This window comes from Vipera berus, assembly GCF_964194415.1.
Source record: "Vipera berus genome assembly, chromosome: 12".
NCBI classification, from domain to species: domain Eukaryota; kingdom Metazoa; phylum Chordata; class Lepidosauria; order Squamata; family Viperidae; genus Vipera; species Vipera berus.
In genome coordinates this window covers 4,824,844-4,848,245 of record NC_138215.1, presented here as the reverse complement: position 1 = coordinate 4,848,245, position 23,402 = coordinate 4,824,844, and the positions used below count along the sequence as shown (strand labels likewise).

At 42.3% G+C, this 23,402-nt stretch overlaps 1 protein-coding gene across 1 annotated transcript in view; it reads right to left on the bottom strand.

Annotated features, from left to right (window-relative positions):
- MEGF11 (multiple EGF like domains 11) overlaps positions 1-23,402 on the bottom strand; it is a gene marked incomplete at its 3' end in the record, with an annotated part of 413,211 nt that overhangs the window by 187,301 nt on the left and 202,508 nt on the right. The window contains 3 exon segments of the mRNA XM_081337571.1: positions 1,887-2,099; positions 11,397-11,533; positions 20,279-20,399. Of these exon segments, the coding sequence (XP_081193697.1) occupies positions 1,887-2,099; positions 11,397-11,533; positions 20,279-20,399 (471 nt within the window).

Genomic DNA, 23,402 nt, shown 5'->3' with positions numbered 1-23,402 from the left:
ATAATAATAATAATAATAATAATAATAACAACGACGACAACAACAACAACAACAACAACAACAGTGCAATTTTGGAATGGTCATTTCCTGGTCAGATTGTACTAGGAATCCATCAGGTGCCACTCTTGTTTGTAAGGTTGCTACATGGGGCATATAATGGTAGCCCTGGACTTACAACAGTTCATTTAGTGGCCCTTTGAAATTACAATTGCACTGAGAAAGCTGACTTATGACCATTTTTCACACTTACAAACAACAACAACAACAACAACAACAACCAAAGCTTTGCACGGACAACATTTGAAACACATTGAAGGAAAATGTGATAACAACTTGACATGGGCATGGCTTAAGATGGGAACCATCAAGAAAGAAACAGAAGGCTTAATACTGGCTGCTCAAGAACAAGCACTACAAAATAATGCCATGAAAGCGAAGATACAAAAATCTACTGACAATCCAAATTGCCGACTTTGCAACAACAAAGCTGAAACTGTTTCACATTTAATATGTGAGTGCAGCAAAATCGCGCAAACTGATTACAAAGCTAGACATGACCGAGTTGCTAAACTAATCCACTGGGCATTGTGTAAAAAATACGACTTGCCTGTGTCCAAAAAGTCATGAGAACATAGGGTGGAAAAAGTTGTTGAGAATGAGAGGGTGAAGATCTTGTGGGACTTCCGAATACAGACAGATCGCCATTTGGAACACAACACGCCAGATATCGCAGTCGTATAGAACCGAAGCGTACAGCTGATTGATATCGCTGTACCAGGAGATGCCAGAGTCGAAGAAAAAGAACTGGAAAAAATTATGAAATACCGCAACCTGGCCATCGAAACTGTGCAATTATGGATGAAACGCTTAACAGTGATACCCATTGTCACTGGGGCACTGGGAACTATGTCCCAAAACTTTACAAAACACATCAAGAAATTGCAACTTCCTGCAATAACTCCAGCAAATCTACAAAAAACTGCGCTACTTGAACATCTTACATTTTAAGGAGATACCTGGTTGATACCTAGGATGCTGGCAGCAGCCTGTGTCAACCATTAGTGCCAGTCAATTTGAGTGTTCAGTTGACTGAGTTTCATGTTTTATGAATAAAAGTTTTATAATAATAATAAAGTTTGGAAGGGACCTTGGAGGTCATCTAGTCCAACCCCCTGCTCAGGGAGGAAACCCTATACCATTTCAGACAAATGGCTGGCTTCTTAAAGACTTCCGGTGTTGGAACATTCACAATTTCTGGTGGCAGGTTGTTCCACTGATTAATTATTCTAACTGTCAGGAAGTTTCTCCTTAGTTTTAGGTTGCTTCTCTCCTTGATTAGTTTCCATCCGTTGCTTCTTGTCCTGCCTTTGGGCGCTTTGGAGAATAGCTTGACTCCCTCTTCTTTGTGGCAACCCTTGAGATACTGGAAAGCTGCTATCATGTCCCCCCTCGTCCTTCTCTTCATTAAACTACACATACCCAGTTCCAGCAGCTGTTCTTTGTATGTTTTAGCCTCCAGTCCCCTAATCATCTTTCTTGCTCTTCTCTGTACTTTTTCTAGAGTCTCAACATCTTTTTTACATCGTGGTGACCAAAACTGGATGCCGTATTCCAAGTGTGGCCTTACCAAGGCATTGTAAAGTTGTATTAAGGGAGAAAGATCCTATCAATAATATTGTAAAGATGTTCTTATCCCAGTTCAATTGCTCCCTTTTCCATCAGAGCCCAGCAAGGTTCCCACGCCTAACTGGCAATTCCCCCCACACACACACACATTCCTGCACTGGGCCCAAGAGATGAATCTCTTCCTGGTGACATTTTCCTCCTGGGTACTGGAAAGCTTCTCAGTCCACATCTCCCCCTTTGCAGAAGCATCGCACACCTACCTGACTGTGTTAGTAGCATGACATGGACACCGTTTGTTGCACTTCAGCCCGTAGTATCCCTCTGGACAGATCCGCTCCTGGCAATGGATGCCCTTGAAGCCCGGATCACACAGGCATGCTCCGTTGACATGATAGCACTTGGCTCTGTTCTCACAGTTACATTTCTCCATGCACTGGAAGCCAAATGTCCCCACTGGACACTCCTCCTGACATCTACAAAGAAACATCATGGACTTAGGATGAGGTAGTCACTCTTGAGGACTTGCAAAAGACTTCCAAGTCTGGCTTTGTAGAACATCCATGACTCTGCAGTCAATGGTGTCCACAGGAGGAGGGTCCACCCATCTTAAAGCTGCCAAGGTTGGGCTAAACCATAAATCAATCACAAGCCACAAGTGTTGGGTCCATACAATATCTAACCCAAACCAACTATATTCTGTCAATATTGCATGGGATCTGACCAGTATGAACTCCTGGTGTTCTCAGACATGGTATAGTGCAGAGTTAGGCAACCTTGGCACTTTTATGACTTGCGGACTTCAACTCCCAGAATTCCTGAGCCAGCCATGATGAGGAGAAATTGAGAGGTTTCCATGCTGAGCCATGCTGGCTTAGGAATTCTGGGAATTGAAGTCCACAAATCATAAAAGAGCCAGGTGCCCACCCCTGCTATAGACCAACTCTACATCCAGTGGAACTACTGGTTTGTACCTTTAGAGCAGGGGTCTTCAAACTTGGCCCTTTTATGTGTTGTGGACTTCAACTCCCAAAATTCCTGAGCCAGCCATGCTGAGGAGAAATGTAGAGGTTTCCATGCTGAGCCATGGTGGCTGAGGAATTCTGGGAGTTGAAGTCCACGAGTCATAAAAGAGTCAAGGTTGCCCACCCCTGCCCTATACCATCCAAGACAGGACACTGTCCAGTCTCCTCTTAAAAACCTCCAGTGATTAAGCACCCACAATGTCTGGAGGCTAGCAAGTCATACCACCACTGATTAAAATGTTTACTATAACTGCCCTGCAGAGATGATACTGCTAACCATTTCTTTCTGGGTCATTTTGCACAGAGTAGAAAGTGTTAAAATATGACCGTTAAGAGAGAAAATATTTAAGCGGACATTGCTTGCCTGGGAAAAAAAATGCAGCAATTAAATTGCTTAATAGGAAATGGAATATACAGCGGCTGGTTTAATTTAATATAAGTTTGACCAGAAACAAACATGCTGTAAAAACATTTAGTAGTTTTGCTGCTATATATACTTCTGCAGGAGTTTATCATCTGCAATAATGATTTTAAGGCATTTTTAGTTGGTGGAACAGTCTTTTGCTACCTTTTAAAATAGAAATATTACTTTTAATGTTGGGGCTGAAGTTAATTAAAAACTGATTTACATATTTAGATAATTAAATATGGCACATCACTGCTGAATGTAAATAGTTCAAAGTAAATGGTTCAAAATATGTCCACCTCTGGAAAACTACTTTGTTAAGATCCAGAATTTTAGGCTTTATGGAATACAGGTTTTCTACCTAGGAAGAATTTTGAGGTATGTTTATGTAATGCAGGAAACTTTACAGATATGCCCTGAATATCTATAACCTTAAAATGGCCCATTTTCTCTTGAAATGAACTGTCCAGTTCCTCTGATTCAAATTATAGCAAAGTAGCTTCTCACTGCAAATATCTCTTAGGTCCCCAACCTTTCTGGCTTTGTGGACCGGCAGTGGTGATGGCGGGGGGGATGTGGGGGGGAGGAGAGGGAATGGTTCTGTGAGAGCGCATGCACAACTCCATTTACAAAAATGGTGGGTATTCACACATGCCACTCATACAAATGGAGCTTGCGCAAGCGGCCCGGGGCTTGGGGACTCCTGTTTTATGCTACCCTTGAGACTTCGGTCCTGCCATCTCATCATTTTGGAGAATTTAATATCAGCGGCCAATTCTTTGACTTTCCCCTTTACGTCCACTCTCGCAGGTTGCTTCCTTTCTGGAACTCTGGTGTGTGTACGTCTACACACATGCATGTCTTTCACACCTAACCTTTGGGCAGTTGCAACCGAGCAGCCTGGATCTTCCCAAGTACAGCACCAATGCTTTCTTTGGTTGAGCAGTTGGCAACTCTCAAGAATGAAAGGAAATATATGTGTCCCAGGATAATGTTGCGGGATCCAATCTGAATCTTGCACTGAGTAATCAAGGAGTCCCCGCGGATTTTACTCTGCTACGGTAGTCATTGCTGACTATATAGAGGATGGTGCTCATCTCCCTTTCAAGGCCATTGAGCCAGCACTGTGTGAAGGCCTTTCTGCAGTCATGGGGCCAGCATGATGTCTTGGAGTGCTGTTACTTTCTTACACATGTGGTACCTATTTATCTACTTGCATTTGTTGTTGTTAGTTGCGAAGTCGTGTTGGACCCATCGCGATCCCATGGACAACATTCCCCCAGGCCTTCTTGTCCTCTCCCATCTTCTGGAGTCCATTTGAGCTCACGCCTACTGCTTCAGTGACCCCATCCAGCCACCTCATTCTCTGTCGTCCCCTTCTTCTCTTGCCCTCAATCTTTCCCAGCATTAGGCTCTTCTCCAGTAAGTCCTTCCTTCTCATTAGGTGGCCAAAGTATTTGAGTTTTAGCTTCAGGATCTGGCCTTCTAAAGAGCAGTCAGGGTTCATCTCCTCTAGGACTGACCGGTTTGATCGCCTTGCAGTCCAAGGGACTCGCAGGAGTCTTCTCCAGCACCGTAGTTCAAAGGCCTCAATTCTTTGGCGCTCGGCCTTTCTTATGGTCTACTCGCATTTACATGCATTCAAACTGCTAGGTGGGCAGGAGCTGGGGCGAGGACGGGAGGTCACCCATCACATGATGCTCGGGTCTCGAACCTGGGCTTTCCAGCTGACAATTCCAGCATCTTAACCCCTGAGCCATCTTGACACCTCTTTTTTCGGACTCATGCTGGAGCCCATCCAGCAGCGGTTTTCTGAGGATGGCCTCCAGGACAAGCCCGAAAGCTTGGAACAATAAACCTTTGGTCCCAGTGACTGACTCAGATTGGATCCTGCAGTTGGCAACCCTTTCTGGCTGATGGGGGAACATGCACCACTGTTACCTGTGCTTATTTAAGCAGAAAAACTCACGGAGACGAGTGGGCTGGCTGACACCTCACTATATCATCCTGTATTTACAGGCACTATCTAGCCTCTAAAATATCAAACCTTGGTGCCTTCATCCATTTAACATAATTGGGAGCCCTTTGCTCCCCAATCCTCACTTCTCTATCCCTTTGCTATCTTGTAAAGATCAAATACACTCTATAAGTGAATTTCACGCAGTGGAAACGTCTCCCTTCCTATCCTATCAATCCCAAAAGACTATTAGGGGCGAAACGCTTTGCTCGGTTAAATTATACCGCGACCGAATGCATCCCTGCCCGATTCTTGTTCAGTTTTCCATTTCACCCTCCTTATCTGGAGAGAGCTACTTTACAGCCGTTCTTTGGGGCTTTAATAATAAGTGCATAATTATTTCAGCTTGGGTTAATATACTTGTCAGCAGTAGAATTAATGGCCACAATTTCACAAAATATTAAACACTACCACGCTTTGTTTAACACATTATATACTTGTAACAAATATTAGTTTCTTTTACGAACACTACAAGAGAGGCCGCCAGCCCATTTGTATAAAAGTGATATGTTTCTACCTTACATGAAAAAAGGACATCGCACTGCAAAACATTTAAACTCTTTGGGTCACAAGTTCATACACACCAGTAAAACATACATAGGAAAACAAACAAAAAGAAACAAAAAGAAATCACACACCCTGGTTCATTACAACTGTTTGCAAAGCGACTGCTTTTTTAAAAATTGTTCTACCTTTTGCTTTATGGCTTGGGCAGTGTAACGTATCCTCACTTTTATCGCTTTTTAGCAAGTTGGCTTTGCATCCAGTGCGTATCGTCAGCTCTTTATTTGATAGTGCATTTCCCCATGACGCTTTTCATGGATGCGTTTAGAGGTTTGCTTCATACTAATTTGTTACTATTTTACAACACCAGTCCTAGAGAATTTGTAAAGAAGATCAAAGAATAAAAGAGGGCGGTCCCTCCCTTTTCTACTATCATGCGACACAGACATCTGTGGTGATTCTCCCATGTGGGCGCCCACAACAGGGGTCCATTCCCTCTGCAAAGATGGTAAGTTTTCTACAAATGGAAAAACAGATAGTCCTCAAGTTACGACCGCAATTGTGCCCAACATTTCTGTTGCTAAGTGCAACATTTGTTAAGTGAGTTTTCCTCTGTTTTACGACCTTTCTTGCTGCAATTGTTAAGTGAATCACTGCAGTTGTTAAGTTAATAATGTAGTTGTTAAATGAATCTGGCTTCCCCATTGACTTTCCTTGTCAGAGGGTCGCAAAACGGGATCCCGTGACCCCGGGACTCTGCAACCGTCATATATATGAGATAGTTGCCAAGCATCGGAATTTTGATCACATGTCCACAGGGATGCTGCAACGGTTGTAAGTGTGAAAAACAGTCACAAGTCATTTCTTTCAATGCCGTTGTAACTTTGAACGGTCACAAAATGTACTGTTGTAAGTCGAGGACTACCTGTAATGAAAATAGATTCTTGACACCTGCAAGAATGTCTTTTTGCACTACGTTTGTTGTTTCTGTTGGGCAGGATTTCCAATGACAAGCTCAACTGCTTGCAAATGCTAAAATTGTCCAATTTTACCATAGAGGTAATCCTTGATTTACAGCCATTCATTTAGCGACTGTTTGAAGTTACAACAGCACTGGGGGAAAAAATGACTTACAACAGCTTGTCACACTTTATAGCAGTCGCAGCATCCCTACAAATTACATGTTCAAAATCTGGGTGCTTGACAACTAGCGTGCATTTACAACCACTGCAGGGTGGTGTGATTGCCGTTTCTGACCTTCCCAGACGGTTTCCGACAAGCAAAGTCGTGGGGGAACCTGAGTTCCACTTAATGACCACTTGATTCAATTAACAAATGCAGTGATTTGTTTAACAACCCTGGCAACCGTGCTCATAAAATCAGGAAGGGCCCACTTAACAACTGGCTGCCTTAGCAATTGGAATTTGGATCCAAATTAAGGTCATAACTTGAGAACTACTGTAATGCTCAAGAAACCCAACGCTATCAACCTGAAAGTTGTCAAATTATTCAAAATACACAACTGTCTCTAACTGACCAGAAACAAAACAGCAGTTCACTTCCCATACATTTTTAGTGAGTGAGATGTTTTAATCAAATATTTACCTCAACATACATGCTTTATTATCTTCATTTACTAGGCAGAAATTTATGAGCTATCTTTAAGGAGTACAAATAGAGCTACCAGCTGGGGTGCTACTAAAAAAAATCTATTATTAGGAATATTTTTAAATTATTTAAAGGTCACTGAGAAGCAAGATTTTGTTTGGAATGGTAAAAGAGAAAAGAGATTGTACTAAAAGAAAGCAAGAAGTCCCATTTTTAAAAAAAATTCAGTTGGTTCATTGGTTCTGTTGTACAGGTGAATTAAAAGCAGCTGGGGATTTAAAAACAAACAGTGTCTGTTAGTTAAACTTAATTGAAAATTTTAGTTAAAAATTTAACTAAAGTCGGAAATTAATCTTGAAATTGCAAGAGTTTTGGCTTTAGAACTTAATTTCATGAATTGGGAGCCATGTTCCTTCAGCAAAGTAGGAACTCTGCAGGGTAGGGGGAAAAAAGCTACAATTCATTGCTTACTCTTGAGGGAATTAATTGATGCAACGGCAATGCATTTGCATATCCTGTAAACACGGAGTGTTCCCTGTTAAATTTATTGCTGCAAATATCTAAATTAAATTAAATTTAATCCATTATACTTTATAAGGGACATTAAAAAAAACCTCAGCAACCTAACTAATAATAAAAATGGGGATTGTTGCCAATGAAAATGTTAGAAGCGATAATATCTCTCTGGAAAAATGCGACTCATTTCCAGGAGAGCTATGAAGCATTTAGGAAAAAGGTTCCTCTTTTTTTTTTTTTTTTGCTTTTTCTCTCCTTCAAATGGTGACCCATTTCAAGGACGCAGTTTCTTGACCTCCGATTTGGGCAGCCAAAAATATAAATATAGGCAGAGAAACTGAAATTTGCATAGTATACAGTGGCAGGTGTGTGTTTGTCTGTATTTTGGTGTTTCTGCTTGTTAATGAACACAATAAAGTTATTTGGGGTGTGTGTGTGTGTGTGTGTGTGTGTGTATGTGAAGAGCTGGCTGGGTGACTTTGGGCCAATCACCAGGAGATAGTGAGTTCTAGTCCCACCTTAGCTGGGTGACCTTGGGCTAATCCCTCTCTCTCAGCCTAATCTACCTCACAGGGTTGTTGTGAGGAAAATAGGAGAAAGAAAAGAGCATTGATTATATTTGCCACCTTGAGTTATTTGTAAAAACAATCAGGGCAGGATACAAATCAACAAACAATAAACAAATAAAAATAAACTTGTCCAAATAGGAATTTTTGAATACATTTCAAGATCACAACTTTTCTCAAGCCAAGAACAATGAATCGAGACTTTTCCTCTGCATTAATGATTCACCTGTGGAGATGTTTAGCAGCATCAAATTCCTGGGTGTGCAGCTAACGGGTAGCCTGGCTTGGTTGCTCAACAGCGAGACACTGGTGAAGCGGGCACAGTGGCGCCTGCATTTTCTGTTAGATGTTTTTGTGCCAGCCATGGCAGTTCCCCAAAAAGGTCATCAGATGGGAGCAAAGAGGCATCTTTGCTCCCACTGGTGGGTCAGGGGTCCCCGGCCTCTGCAGCCCCATTGGAGAGAGTTAATTGGCAAGGGAGGGGCTGAGGACCCCCATAAAAACCTCTGCCCAGGGGCTTCTCTCACTCTGCTCTCTTTGTTCTCTCTTCTGCTTGATTGCTTGCTGATCCATGAGCTCAATCCAGGCATGGATGCCTCCATGCCAGGAAACTCTTTCTATTTACTTTATCGTTAAATAAAGCTTTGACTGATTGCATCCCTGCGTGCTGCCTTTTACTTGGAAGCACCTTAACGAACCATCGACCTCGTGAGGCCATCTCACATTTTCTGCGTCGCATGAGATAAGCACATCTTCCTTCCCCTGTCCTGACCACTTTCTACAGAGGGACCATCGAGAGCGTCCTGTCATACTGCATCAGAGTCTGGTTTGGAAGCATCCCTGCTTCAGACAGGAAGGCGGTGCAGAGAGTGGTGAGGATGGCTGAAAAGATGATTGGCAGTTCCCTCCCTCCCTCCCATCCAGGACATGGCACATAAGCATTGCTTGAGCAGGATCCGCAAGATTGTCTGGGACACGACACATCCTGTTCACGACCTGTTTTCCTTGTTGCTTTCTGGGAGGAGGGAGCTTTGTGGTATCTGTAGCAGAGCATCCAGATTCGGCCACCGCTTTGTTCCATACAGTACTAACCTTGTGAACTCTAAAGCTTCCTCTTTCTACTAGGTATTCAAGATGGACAGTTGATTAATATTTATAGGTTATTTATGTGTAAGGATGTAGGTTTATAGTGTTGTCTATAGCATGTTTAAATGTGTGTTACGTACACTTTTGAGAGCAAGCAACAAAAAATCATTTTTAATGCGTGCCAATGTGCCCACAGTAAAAAATATGACAAAAAAGGTTATCTATCTATGTAATGTCACCACTGGGGATCTCCCCGATCATTTCAGATTATTGCCTTTTAGGAAGCATGAAACAAGCTTGTTGACTTATTTGCAGATTTTGTCAGCGTGCCAGATTTATCAATTTATTTTCCAGTCCAAGGTTGGGTTTTCAAAATAAATAAATGAATAACCCATCCTAACATTTGTGTTTTGGAGTACACTGCTCTGAGCATGTTTTTGTTTAAATGTTTGTTTTTGGAAACAATTTTCTTGAGTGCATTTTTCTACAGTATTTCCACGCATAAATGGACCGTTGTTTGAATGTTCTCTAATATATATTTTTCAATTACTGTTGAACGGCTGCCCTGCAAGATCAGAGAAGTTTAGATTTTCTTTAAAAAATAACTAATTTCCATTGATATATTGGTTCAAGAATACAAATTTAGGGAAGATCTGCATCAACTACCAAATATTCGTCCCCTGTTACCTGCTTCCTGAAGTAAAAAAAACTGTTTAGGAAAGAAATCAGAAATCTTTTTATCTTTTGTAAATTAAGGGTTGGGGAAAATGTCTGTAAGCCCATCATTTGGTTTCCATCCAATCTGAGTTTTATGACTGTCGACTGATTTTCCTCGTTACCTTTTGCCTCTCGATAGTGCTATTTTGTATTCCAGGTGATTGTTTATTTATACGTCCATCTCGGTAAGATTTGAGAGAATTTGTGAGCATGGGGATGACAGATAAATCTTTCGAGACATGAAATAAGAACCTAGGATTGCGTAACATTGCCTTACTATACTTACAATGCTTCTCATAAATAATGTAGTGTCTTGTGATCAATTAAAAAAATGAATGCTTTTATTAGGACATAAATTTATGGACATTTGTGGACACGAGCTGCAAGCTTAACTGCCCAAGGACTATTTTCGAAAGCCTCGTGGAATCCTTAGGTCATCTCATCCAAGACAACAGCACAGACGATCCTCAACTTACAACGGTTCATTTAGTGACCTTTCAAAGTTACAACATAACTGAAAAAAAGTGACTTACAACCCTTTTTTCACACTGACGACCGTTGCAGCATTCCCCGGGGTCAGGTGATCAAAATTCAGACGCTTGGCCCTCCCCAATTCATACTTACGACGGTCGCAGTGTCCCGGGCTCACGTGATCCCTTTTTGTGACCTGACGAGCAAAGTCAATGGGGAAGCCGAGTTCACTTAACAAACGTGTTACTAACTTAACAACTGCAGTGATTCACTTAAGGACTGTGGCAAGAAAAGTCGTAAAATGGGGCAAAATTCACTTAACTGATGTCTTACTTAGCAACACCAATGTTGGGCTCAATTGTTGTCGTAAGTCAAGGACTCCCTGTACGACAATGTAGCAATGTTCATATTTATAACTGACCAATCCTACTGTTCATTTGGGATGCAGAAATAGAAATTGCCTGTTGGAAAACTGTTAAAACCTGCCCTGGAGAGGCTGATTCGCCAAGCCTGAGCTGTTCTTCATACGGCAAGCCATTCAGCCGCTCAGCCTCATCCCAGCCTCTGTCAGCCATTAGAAGGCCAGAAGGATTGGGCAAGACAATTTTTCCTGGTCTACAGACAGGCTGTCATGTAAGTATCACATACGACATTAGCAGATTTTTTTTGTAAGAATGCAAAAATTGGTTACCCTTATCCAGGGGTTTTTTTCTCATAGAACGCTCAGAACGGAGTTCCGGCACCTTTTTTGGATGGAACCTTGTAGGGTAGGCAAGGCAGGTTGTATGACATGTGTGAGTTCCGGCACCTTTTTCTTTTACAAAAAAAGCACTGCCCTTATCTGACTTTATGCTTACCTGTCTCCCATATACCCTGCAGTACACAGGCACACCCCTGTCACGTGGTCGCATTGTCCTCCATTATGACATGGGCATTCTTGGCTGCAGTTAACCCCGTATGTTCCTGATGGGCAAGGCTGAGCACACACAGAACCCTGGGGGTGGGGAGAGAGAGAGAGACAGAGAGAGAGAGAGAGAGAGAGAGAGAGAGAGAGACCAAATTTAACAAACGTAGAATATAAAACTTGGAATATCTTTAAAGTTGTTATTAAAATGCGATTCAGAAACAAAATAAAGATTCTTGAGTAAGGGTATGGAGAATAGAACAATTGAAGTGCAAATTATACACACACACACACATACACACACACACACTCACTTACTCAGGAATCTTTGTTTTATACATGTGTGGGGGCGTGAGTGGGGATGTGAGGGTGTATATTAGCAATCTCATAGAGCTCAACAATACTTTTACTTGAGGTACAAATGACCAGGCTTAAATTATCGTAATTTGGACACTATCTAAGATCATCATAAAACAGCTATAATTGTTGGGTCCCAAGCAAAATCAAATTGTTCATTAATAAAGTAAAGATATGTACAATTTGCAGGAACATTTCTTCAAAGAAACCACTGAGTCATGGTGGCACAGTGGTTAGAAAGCAGCATTGCAGGCTGACTCTGCTCACTGCCAGGAGTTTGATCCTGACCAGCTCAAGGTTGACTCCACCTTTCATCCTTTCAAGGTCAATAAAATGAGAACCCAGATTGTTGAGGGCAATGTGCTGGCTCTGCTGACTCTGTAAACCGCTTAGTGAGGGCTGTAAATGAAACCGTGAAGCGATATATAAGTCTATTGTTCTACAGCTTATTTTAAGCTATGAAATTGTATATCACATTCTTTCTCCTCAAAATACCCTAAACAAGAAAACAAAATCTCTAAAGTCCAAGTTAGATATTCTGGGAAGCACAAGCTCCCAGCCTCAAGACTTTCAAAATCCAGCAAAAGAAGAAAAAGTTTCACTTTTGTTATAGCCACGTTGAAGTTTTCTCTTTTTCTCTTTGTATGAAAGCCCTGGAGAGGCTCTCTTAAACTCACACTCTCAGTATTTGTAAGCAGAGAACTTTTACTTAGAAATTCAAGGCTTTCCCCAAGCAGACACTCTAACCCTTGGCTTTGTCCCGGGGGAGAAGGAACCTCAAATGTGATTTTTAAGAAACTTCCCAGCATCCTTTGGAGGATATGGTCTGCATCCCTGTAGGTGAAACATTTATGCCTCACCACAGCTTGTTGGCAGGAGAAAATTATTTTGCAGTTACCCTATTAATTTTGGTTTTCCTATTTTCCGCAGGACATTTTTAAGCCTGCAGCAATTATGTTTTTATCAATTCGGGCCTGCAGGTTATGTCGTAGTCTCTGTTTCGGTGTGATGGGGCAACAGGTACAACTCACAGCGCTGTGCCACAGGCATCACACGTCAGCTTGGCACCAACTTTCAGGTCAGGCTGCTAGAAATAGGCCGGAGGCTGGAGCGATTCCATTCATACTGGGTTCCGTACTCAGCTTTTTAAGTTTTATTTATGGTTGTCAATCTTGCAAACATTGACATGTTTTTGCACTGACAATATAAGAGACAGCCTTTTGTTTAAACTGCTTCTCTTTGAATCTTGAAGGGAGCGTTGCAGAATCAAGAGACTCAGACCTCGGAATCAAAAGAAGTTTGGTTTATTTTGCGCAAAAGGTTCAGAGCAAAAAGCAGAGGCAATGTCTGAACACCTTGTCATGGAAAAGCAAGTACATATATAGTCTCTAAAAGTAGCAAAACACGGAAATGTAACTTATGAGCTCTGATTGGTTACATGAATTACAGGCCCCCTCCTAGCTCATTTCTAGCCCCTCTTTGCATTGCTAAATTGTTTTGCAACCTTGTCTCTTTGCTAGCATCTAGGTTTCCTGTACCATGACAGAGCCTTGGTGGAGCAGTGGGCTAATGCCTCCTTAAGTAACACCAGCTGCCTGCAATTAGTGCAGGTTCGCATCCCACCAGGCTCAAGGTTGACTCAGCCTTCCATCCTTCCGAGGTAGGGAAAATGAGGACCCAGATTGTTGGGGGCAATTAAGCTGACTTTGTAATAATGCCGCTTGGGGTGTGTGTGTGAAAGCCCTAATAAGCAGGCATATACATAGAATGAAGGCTACTGCTAAGCTTGTAAGCCGCCCTGAGTCTTCGGAGAAGGGCGGGATATAAATGGAATTAAAAATAAAAAATATAAATGTATGTGGTTAGCTACAAGTGAGACATATGTGGTTAGCTGCAACTGAACTGTGTGCTAGCTTATTAGATGTGACCCACAGGTGAACTTGTGGTTTGACATTTTCCATTTCCTTGTTCTTCTTCTAACTAATACACACATTTTTCTTCATGCCTCACTTTTGTGTCCTACCTCACATTTATGACATGCAGCATTTTGATGTATTCTTTGTATCTTTCTTTATAGCCTGCCTCAGGAGGGAATTTCAAACGGCTATTTTGAGAAGATAAGAGTAGCCGGGTACAGAAGGGGAAGGGAAACTTTGTATGTAAAACTAATTGGTGAACGTGATTTATGACGTGTAATGAAGGGAGGGAGATTATGCAGGATATGATGTATCAAGGGGAGGAGAGGTCAGATTCTGGCAACCCTCCATGAGTGCCATGTTTCGTTTCATTATGAAGACTTTTTAGATAAACTATGCTTGCATTTTGTTTGAACTGTCTCATTTATCGGAACCATGACAATGGTATTTAGCAGTTTCGGATGCTATCCAGGTGATGCCCTTCTCCAAGCAGCTCTGCAAAGCAATCATTTATTCAATGCAATTAATAAGAGGTTGTTATTGGTATTACTTCTTGCAAAGGAAGGTTGAGAAAAATAAAAGTAAATCCTGCTTCTTTTACTTGCATCCAATTTTGGTCACCACAATATACAAAAAAAATGTTGAGACCCTGGAAAGAGTGCAGAAAAGAAACACAAGGATGATTAGGGGGGCTGGAAGCTAAAACATAAGAAGAACGGTTGCAGGAATTGGGTATGTCTACTCTAGTGAAAAGGGACGCGGTGGCTCAGTGGGTTAGGACGCTGAGCTTGTCGATCAGAAGGTCGGCAGTTTGGTGGGTCGAATCCTGAGTGCCGAGTAACAGAGTGAGCGCCTGTTACTCGTCCCAGCTTCTGCCAACCTAGCAGTTCGAAAGCACGTAAAAATGCAAGTAGAAAAATAGGGACCACTCCGGTGGGAAGGTAACAGCGTTCCGTACGCCTTTGGCGTGTAGTCATGCCGGCCACATGACCACGGAGACGTCCTTGGACAAGCGCTGGCTCTTCGGCTTTGAAACGGAGATGAGCACCGGCCCCTAGAGTCGGAAACGACTAGCACGCATGTGCGGGGGAACCTTTACCTTTACCTTTTACTCTAGTGAAAAGAGGAACTAGGGGAGATATGATAACAGTGTTCCAATATTTGAGGGGCTCCTACAAAGACAAGGGACTCAAACTATTTTCCAAAGCACCAAAAGTCAAGATGAGAAAAAAAGGGATGGAAACTAACCAAGGAAAGAAACAACCTAGAACTAAGGAGAAATTTCCTAACAGTGAAAACAATCAACCAGTGAAACAGCTTGTCTGCAAGGATTGTGGGTGTTCCATCACTGGAAACTTTTTTAAGAGGAGACTTGGACAGTCACTTGTCTGGAAGGTCTAGAGCAGGGGGTTGGACTAGAAGACCTCCAAGGTCCCTTCCAGGCCTATGATTCTATGTTCTATGCTCTAAGCTAGGCCCATCTCACAGATGCCGGACAAGAACAGCCCTTCCTCCATTTCCTCCCCCAATTCATAGCTTCCAAATAATTTTTGTGGTCTTCCCAGGGATAAATAAAGCATCTCCCGAGTCTCTGACTTTTGCTGTTTTCCTCATTTCCAACAGCAGCATTCGCCAAGGGTTTAATTGTCAAATGGTGGAATAATGCCAGAGGGCATAGCAGAACTGAATGAGGCCTTTGGCAAACCTAGAGGGAGTTAATTATCACGTTATTGATACAGATTTAGATGCTTTTCTTTAAAAAAAAAAGAGAGAGAGAAAGAAAAGTCAGGCTTTCCGCTTGACATGTAGAATTAAAGGCGAGGAATAATGCATTGTTTGGAAGGCCCCCACAGTAACTTCTTAACACTGGCAATATGCTGCTGGCAATCAGTGGGATGATATGCATGAAAAATAGGTAAAGGTAAAGGTTCCCCCGCACATGCGTGCTAGTCGTTTCCAACTCTAGGGGCCGGTGCTCATCTCCGTTTCAAAGCCGAAGAGCCAGCACTTGTCCGAGGCAGGTTGTTCCACTGGTTAGTTGTTCTAACTGTCAGGAAGTTTCTCCTTAGTTCTAGGTTGCTTCTCTCCTTGACTAGTTTCCATCCGTTGCTTCTTGTCCTGCTTTCAGGTGCTTTGGAGAATAGCTTGGCTCCCTCTTCTTTGTGGCAGCCCCTGAGATATTGGAACACTGCTATCCTGTCCCCCCTCACCCTTCTCTTCATTAAACCACACATACCCAATTCCAGCAACCGTTCCCTATATGTTTTAGCCTCCAGTCCCCCAATCATCTTTGTTGCTCTTCTCTGCATTCTTTCTAGAGTCTCGACATCTTTTTTACATCGTGGTGACCAAAACTGGATGCAGTATTCCAGGTGTGGCCTTACCAAGGCCTTGTAAAGTGGTATTAGTATGAGTCAATTGCCAAGTGTTTTGATCACGTGACCCTAGGGATGGTGCAACAAACATAAGTGTGAAAAACAGTCATAAGTCACATCTATGGAGAGTCTCAGTCATCCTTTCAACAGTTCCAAGGAGACTCCATACCTATTTGCACTACTCAGGTGACACAGGTAAACCTCTAAATGGCCTCAAGGGCTCTCTAAAAGAAGGTGAATGACCAGCTGTCTGCAAGGAGTATAAATCCTTTTATTCCCCACCATCCAGTCAGAGCTGAAGAAGCTTCTTGAAGGAGAAGTGAAATGTCTTCAAAGAAAAGCAAAAGTCCAGTTGCCTCTTGAAAAAGCAGATTTGGGATACAACACAAATCCTTTCAGCAGTTCCAAAAAGGCTCCACACCCATTTGCAGTACTTCAGGTGACCCCGAGGACACAGGTAAACCTCCAAGTGGCCTCAACGACTCTCTAAAAGGATGCAAATGACCAGCTCTCTGCAAGGAGTATAAATCCTTCCCTTCTCCACCATTCAGTCAGAGCTGAAGAAGCTTCTTGGATGAGAAGCGAAAAGTCTCCAAAGAAAAACGATGAAGTTCAGTTGCCTCTTGAAAAAACACCTTTGGATCATAAGTCACTTTTTTCAGTGCTGTTGTAACTTCGAAGAGTCACTAAATGAACTGCTGTAAGTCAGGGACTACCTGTATCCTGTAACCTTCCTGTGTTTCACGTTTTTTGAATTAAGTTAAGCAGCAGGGTTGGGGTCTGGGCTGCCCAGTGAGATTCACAACTGAGTTTTGGTTTTAACTCAGATTTCCTTCTAAGTCTCAGGTTTCTCCTGCCAACAATGACAAACAGACTGCCTCTGGGATTCATGGAGGAACACAAGCAGCATTAGCATGTCTTTCTCATAAATATCCCCTGCCCAGGTTTTTTTTTCCCCAAAGGAATTTTAATTCAACCATGTAGAGGATTTTGAAAATCTTAATTATTGCAGATGATACAAGCTGGGAGGAAACAGAGGTTGGGGACCACTTTAGAACAGAGGTCCCCAACCTTTCGGGCACCAGGGACCGGTTCCGTGGAGAGAGGTTTTTCCACGGACCAGAGGGGGCCTGGTTTTGTGTGCTGCCTGCATCTCGCGGATGGGGCTTTGCTTGTTTGTGCGGACCGGTTGCTGGCATGGTTCACGGACTGGGGTTGAGGACCCTGCTTTAGAAAATAGTTTCAAGATTCCGAAGAATAGAACACAGCGGGAAAGGACCTTGGAGTTCTTCTAGAATCTAGTCCAACCCGCTGCTCAAGCAGAAGAACCTGTACAAGTAACTGCACCCACGATTTCTGGTGGCAAGCTGCTCCACTGGTTAATTGTCCTCACTGTTAGGAAGTTTCTCCTTAATTCCAGGTTGCTTCTCTCCTTGATTAGTTTCCATCCATTCATTCTTGATGCTTTGGAAAATAACTTGACCCCTATCAATTTATTTTCAATAAGTTTTCAAAAAGAAATTTTAAATAAGAAAATAAGAAATTTTTAATCAGAATTTTTCAATAAGAAGGATTTTGACAGTCTTGAACACTGGCCCCTATTCAACAAAAATGCCATTCACCGGTGAGAAAAATTAAGGTTTTACACTTAAAAAGAAAAACCAAATGCTCAATAGCACTAACTGCAAGAGGGATCTTGGAGTCCTGGTGGAAAAGTTTTTTAAATATGAGCCGAGACTGTGCTGCAGCTGCCAAAAAAGGCCAATGCATTTAAGATCACGAGAAGTTACATTACTGTTTTAAGACTGCACTAGCACTAGCAAGGCCACACCTGGAATACTGCATCCAGTTCTGGTCACCATGATACAAAAAAGATTCTGCGATCCTAGAAAGACTGTCAAGATCCTTCTAGATCTTGAATCTATCTTCCAAAGTGTTGGCAATTCCCCCCAGCTTGCTGCTAATTTGATGAGCTAGCCTTCAATCCCCTCATCTAGATCATTCATGAAAATGTTGAAAAGTACTGGACCCAAGACAGAATTTTGAATTACCCCCTGCATGCTTCTCTCCAGATAGAAGTAGTTCCGTGTAGGATTAGGGGTGACATGAGAGCAGTGTTCCAATATCTCAGGGGCTGCCCCAAAGAAGAGGGAGTCAAGCTATTCTCCAAAGCGCCTGAAGGCAGGACAAGAAGCAACGGATGGAAACTAATCAAGGAGAGACACAACCTAAAACTAAGGAGAAATTTCCTGACAGTTAGAACAATTAATCAGTGAAACAACACTGGAGGTTTTCAAGAAAACATTGGACATTTTAAAAAGAGACTGGACAGCCATTTGTCTGGAATGGTATATAGGCTCTCCTGCTTGAGGAGGGGGTTGGACTAGATGACCTCCAAGGTCCCTTCCAACTCTGCTATTCTGTTAGTTGTACTTTGGGGAAAGACCTCTCTTGATCTGCATTGGGTCTCCACCCCACCTGAGAGTAAGCGGATGGCAGCAAGTGGCATATTTTCTCTGCCTTGAGTTTTGAGAAGTTAAGGCAGTGCAGACACGGTATAAAAAACAAAAGGTGTAATCAATATTTATTAAAGCCACCTGAATCCGTGGATTCGTGCAAAGCCCACAAACATTTTTAGAAATAAATATAATGCAACAGGCTAGCATTTGTCAGTTTTCTTCCTTTGGAAGAAAAATTAGAAGACTTTTTTTAAGGAAAAAATTGCACAGGTAGCTAAATGGTTACCATAGATACCTAGCTGTTTGTGGCAGTACAATGAGAGCCCAGGGACTACGTTAAAATATGGTTTACAACTCACAATTGTTATATTCACTCAATAGATCACCCTTCAGTCTGGCTCAATATTTGAATCCAGGGTAGAGACCATATTTATCCGAGTAGACCAAACTCTCAAAATTCAATCCAAATTTCCTAGAGATGCCTTCTGCCCCACGACCCCCACAAAATGAGTCTGGGTATCTTGACAGGTTTGTACATGTGTTTGAATATATCTCTGCGCATAAGTAAACCTGTCAGAAGCCAGATTAAAATAAAACAGGCAGGGCCAGGAGAAAAAAATAAATAAATTTATTTTAATTGGACTAATAACTACTAATTAAAATTAATTGCCTATAAAATAAGGTGCTCAATTTATAAAACTAATTGATTTTCTCCTTGGCGTGGTTTAACCTTTCTTTTTCTCACGTGTGGAAACTCTTTTCTCTTTGCAGCAAAAAAAAAAAGGTGGGAAAGCTGGAAAGAGAAGAAGATGAGGTTGAGTCAAGGAAATGGGGAAACTACACCCGGAAAGAAAGAAAAGAGAAATAAATCCTCAGATGTGCTGGAATCTCTAGTTCAGGGGTCAGCTGGCTGAGGAATTCTGGGAGTTGAAGTCCACAAGTCTTAAAGTTGCCCAGTTTGAAGACCCCTGCTCTAGTTAGTGGGTTGGGGGATGAAGTTAAGAGACTGGCTTGCTTTGAATTCCTGCAACGAAGGAAGTGATGGAGACTTCCCCTCACCATTTGTGAAACTCTTATTTGGTTGTTCCCAAGAGAATGCAGTTAGTTGGGTGAGATTCTTGTAAAAACAGGTGAGTAGCCTCCTGGAGTTCTGGGTGCGCCATCACTGGAGGTCTTCAAGAAGAGACAGGCCAGGCCAGGATGTCCTGCTTGAGCAGGGGGCTGGACTAGAAGACCTCCAAGGACCCTTCCATCTCTGTCATATATACAGCCACACAGGGCATATCACACACCAATTGGAACCGTGAGCCTCATAATGTTTGTCTGAGTGGATTTACAATTGGATGATAACAATCTTTGCACAACTGCAAGATGCTTGTGAGACAATTAAAAAGGCTCAGTGCAGAATCTGTCTCACAAGCATTTTGCAGTTGTGCAAAGATTGTTATCATCCAATTACAATTCACTCAGACAAACATTATAAGGCTCGTGGCGGTAGATGTTGGGCCCTTGGTGCTCTCTGAGCTTGGTAGTTTTCTTGCAGACGTTTCATTACCCAACTAGGCAACAACATCAATGCTGATGATGTTACCTAGTTGGCTAATGAAACTTCTGCAAAAAAAAAACAACAACCCACCAAGCTCAGAGAGCACTAAGGACCCCTCAGTTCAACTCTGAGCTACAAACGTTCTCTTCTCTCGACTGTAGCGGTGCTCCGATTTTTCCTACCATCCATCCTGGGGGACAGGCGCATTCTCCAGTGATGTGGTGACAGGTTCCTCCATTTTGGCAGGGGCATCGCTGTTCGCACTGGACCCCGTGGCTGCCGGGGGGACACGGCTCTTCACAACTGCGCAGGTTGGTTGCGGGGAAAGGAGAAGGGCAGCAACCCAAAGGGAACAGAAAGGAGAGACACAAAACAATTTTGTAAGCTACAGCACCATTGCTCCAAGATATATACAAATCATCCATCACGCAGCTGGATCCCATCAACAGTGTTCAGAGAAAAATGTAGAGAGCTAATATTTATCGCTCAAAAAAGACAGGTTTTCTTTCAAAACCTTTTGCTTACATTAACAGATCTTTATTCCCAAAGAAAATCACCACTCTGGCTTGTGAAAGGACTATTTTTTGAAAGTTTTCATTTCAGAAAATGGACGGTCACAAGTTGAAGTCTCCCAAATCCCAGCTGAGGTTTTCAAAATGTCTGAGGCTCCCAATACAAAATAAAAAGTATATGAAATACAGGCAGTCCTCGACTTACAACAGTTCATTTACTGACCGTTCAAAGTTACAAAGGCACTGAAAAAAAATGACTTATGACCATTTTTCACACTTATGACTGTTGCAGCATCCCCATGGTCATGTGATCAAAATTCAGATGGTTGGCAACTGACCCATACTTATGACGGTTGCATTGTCCCGGGGTCTTATGATCCCCTTTTGCAACCATCTGACAATCAAAGTCATTGGGGAAGCCAAATTCACTTAACAGTGTTACTAACTTAAGAAATGCAGTGATTCACTTAACAACTGTGGCAACTGTTTAATGAAGAGAAGGGTGAGGGGTGACATGATAGCAGTGTTCCAATATCTCAGGGGCTGCCCCAAAGAAGAGGGAGTCAAGCTATTCTCCAAAGCACCTGAAGGCAGGACAAGAAGCAACGGATGGAAACTAGTCAAGGAGAGAAGCAACCTAGAACTAAGGAGAAACTTCCTGACAGTTAGAACAACTAACCAGTGGAACAACCTGCCTCTAGAAGTGGTGAATGCTCCAACACTGGAAGTTTTTAAGAAGAGACTGGACAGCCATTTGCCTGAAATGGTATAGGGTTTCCTGCCTGAGCAGGGGGTTGGACTAGATGACCTCCAAGGTCCCTTCCAACTTCTTCTTCTTCTTCTTCTTCTTCTTCTTCTTCTTCTTCTTCTTCTTCTTCTTCTTCTTCTTCTTCTTCTTCTTCTTCTTCTTCTTCTTCTTCTTCTTATTATTATTATTATTATTATTATTATTATTATTATTATTATTATTATTATGATAAGTCATAAAATGGGGCGAAATTCACTTAACTAATGTTTCATTTAGCAACAGGAATGCAGTCGTAAGTCAAGGGCTGCCTGTAATATCTCTGCCTGTAAGTAAATCCAGAATGTTGCCTACCCCTGCCTCACATCTTAGTCTGAGATTGGGATACTAAATAAAACTCAGAGAAGTCAGGATCAATTCAACAGACATATTGAAAATCTTGATTGATGGACTCATGCAGAGGCTGGCGTACACACCAAAGCAGCTGTTTTATGAATTTGCAATCTGTCCTAGATCCCTAATGTTCACAACAAACAACAACATTTATAAATATTTATGAGAAAAACAAAATCAATACCCACTGTCTCAGGGAAGCAGTTTTGAACTCACAAATATAAATGCTTTCTACTGCCAGATCAATTCACAGGGAATGATAGGTCTATTAGGGCATATTAGCATAGGTCTCTGTTAGAAGCCACCATGACGTCAGAATGCTGGTTTGACATGTGTGATGTCACTTCTCCCCACCCCGCCCTTGCTCCACGAACGTCCAAGGATAGTTGCCATAAAGAGTTAATAGACTCTTGGTTTGTGATGGAAGAATCTGACCACACTGTAGGTCAATTTCCATGCAACGGAAGGCAAGGCAGCACAAAAGGGGTGGTGAAGCCCCCATCACTCCATCAGATCAACCCAGAATTAAATTTTAGAATGAGAATAGAGCTGGAAGGGATCTTGGAAGTCTTCTAGTCCAGCCCCCTGCTCAGACAGGAGATCCTGACCTATACCATTTCAGAAAAGTGACTGTCCAGTCTCTTCTTAAAACTTTAAGTGATGAAGCACCCACAATTTCTGAAGGCCAGCTGTTCCACTAGTTAATTCTCCTCGCTGTTAGGAAGTTTCTCCTGAATTCCAGGTTGCTTCTCTCCTTGATTAGTTTCCATCCATTGTTACTTGCCTTGCCTTCTGGTGCTTTGGGAAATAAATTGACACAGCCCCCCTCCTGTTTGTGGCAGCTTCTCAAGTACTGGAATGCTGCTCTCATGTCCCCCCAGTCCTTCTATTCTCCAGACTGGCCATACCCAAATCCTGCAACCGTTCTTCATATGTTTTTGTCTCCAGGCCTTTAATCATCTTAGTTGCGCTTCTCTGCACTTTTCCCAAAGTCTCAACATCTTTTTTGTAACGTGGTGACCAAAACTGAATGCAGTATTCCAGGTGTGGCCTTACCAAGGCTTTATAAAGTGGTGCTAATACTTCATGTGATTTTGGTTCTATGCTTCTGTTTATACAAGCCAGGATTGTATTAGCTTTCTTGGCAGCTGCAGCACACGGCTGGCTCATGTTTAACTGATCGTTCACTCGGACTCCAAGGTCCCTCTCACCGTTGCTGTTTTTGAGCCAGGTTTCACCTAATCTGTACTATTTTAATAACCTAAATAACTAAATCTTGCAAGATCACTGAAATTTAAGATTACAGGTAGTTCTCGCTTGAGAGTACACATAGTCCTTGCTTAGAGACAGTTCACATTCTCTATGCATCTACCTTGGGGCTACTTATGACCGGATTCCAGATTTCCGGCAGTCATCCCTCTTATCACGTAACTGAACTTTAAGCATTTGGCAACACAGCCGCATAGTTATTTGCAGTATCCTGTAATCATGTAACTGTATTTTCTGACAGTTTTGCTGAAAACTGGCTGTTACATCCGATTTTCTGCAAAACCCACCTCATAGTGAACCCTGGGTTCATTTCATGACCATGATTGTTTGCTTAACAACTTCTGCAAAAAAAAGGTCATAAAATTGGGTCAATCTTGCGACTGACCC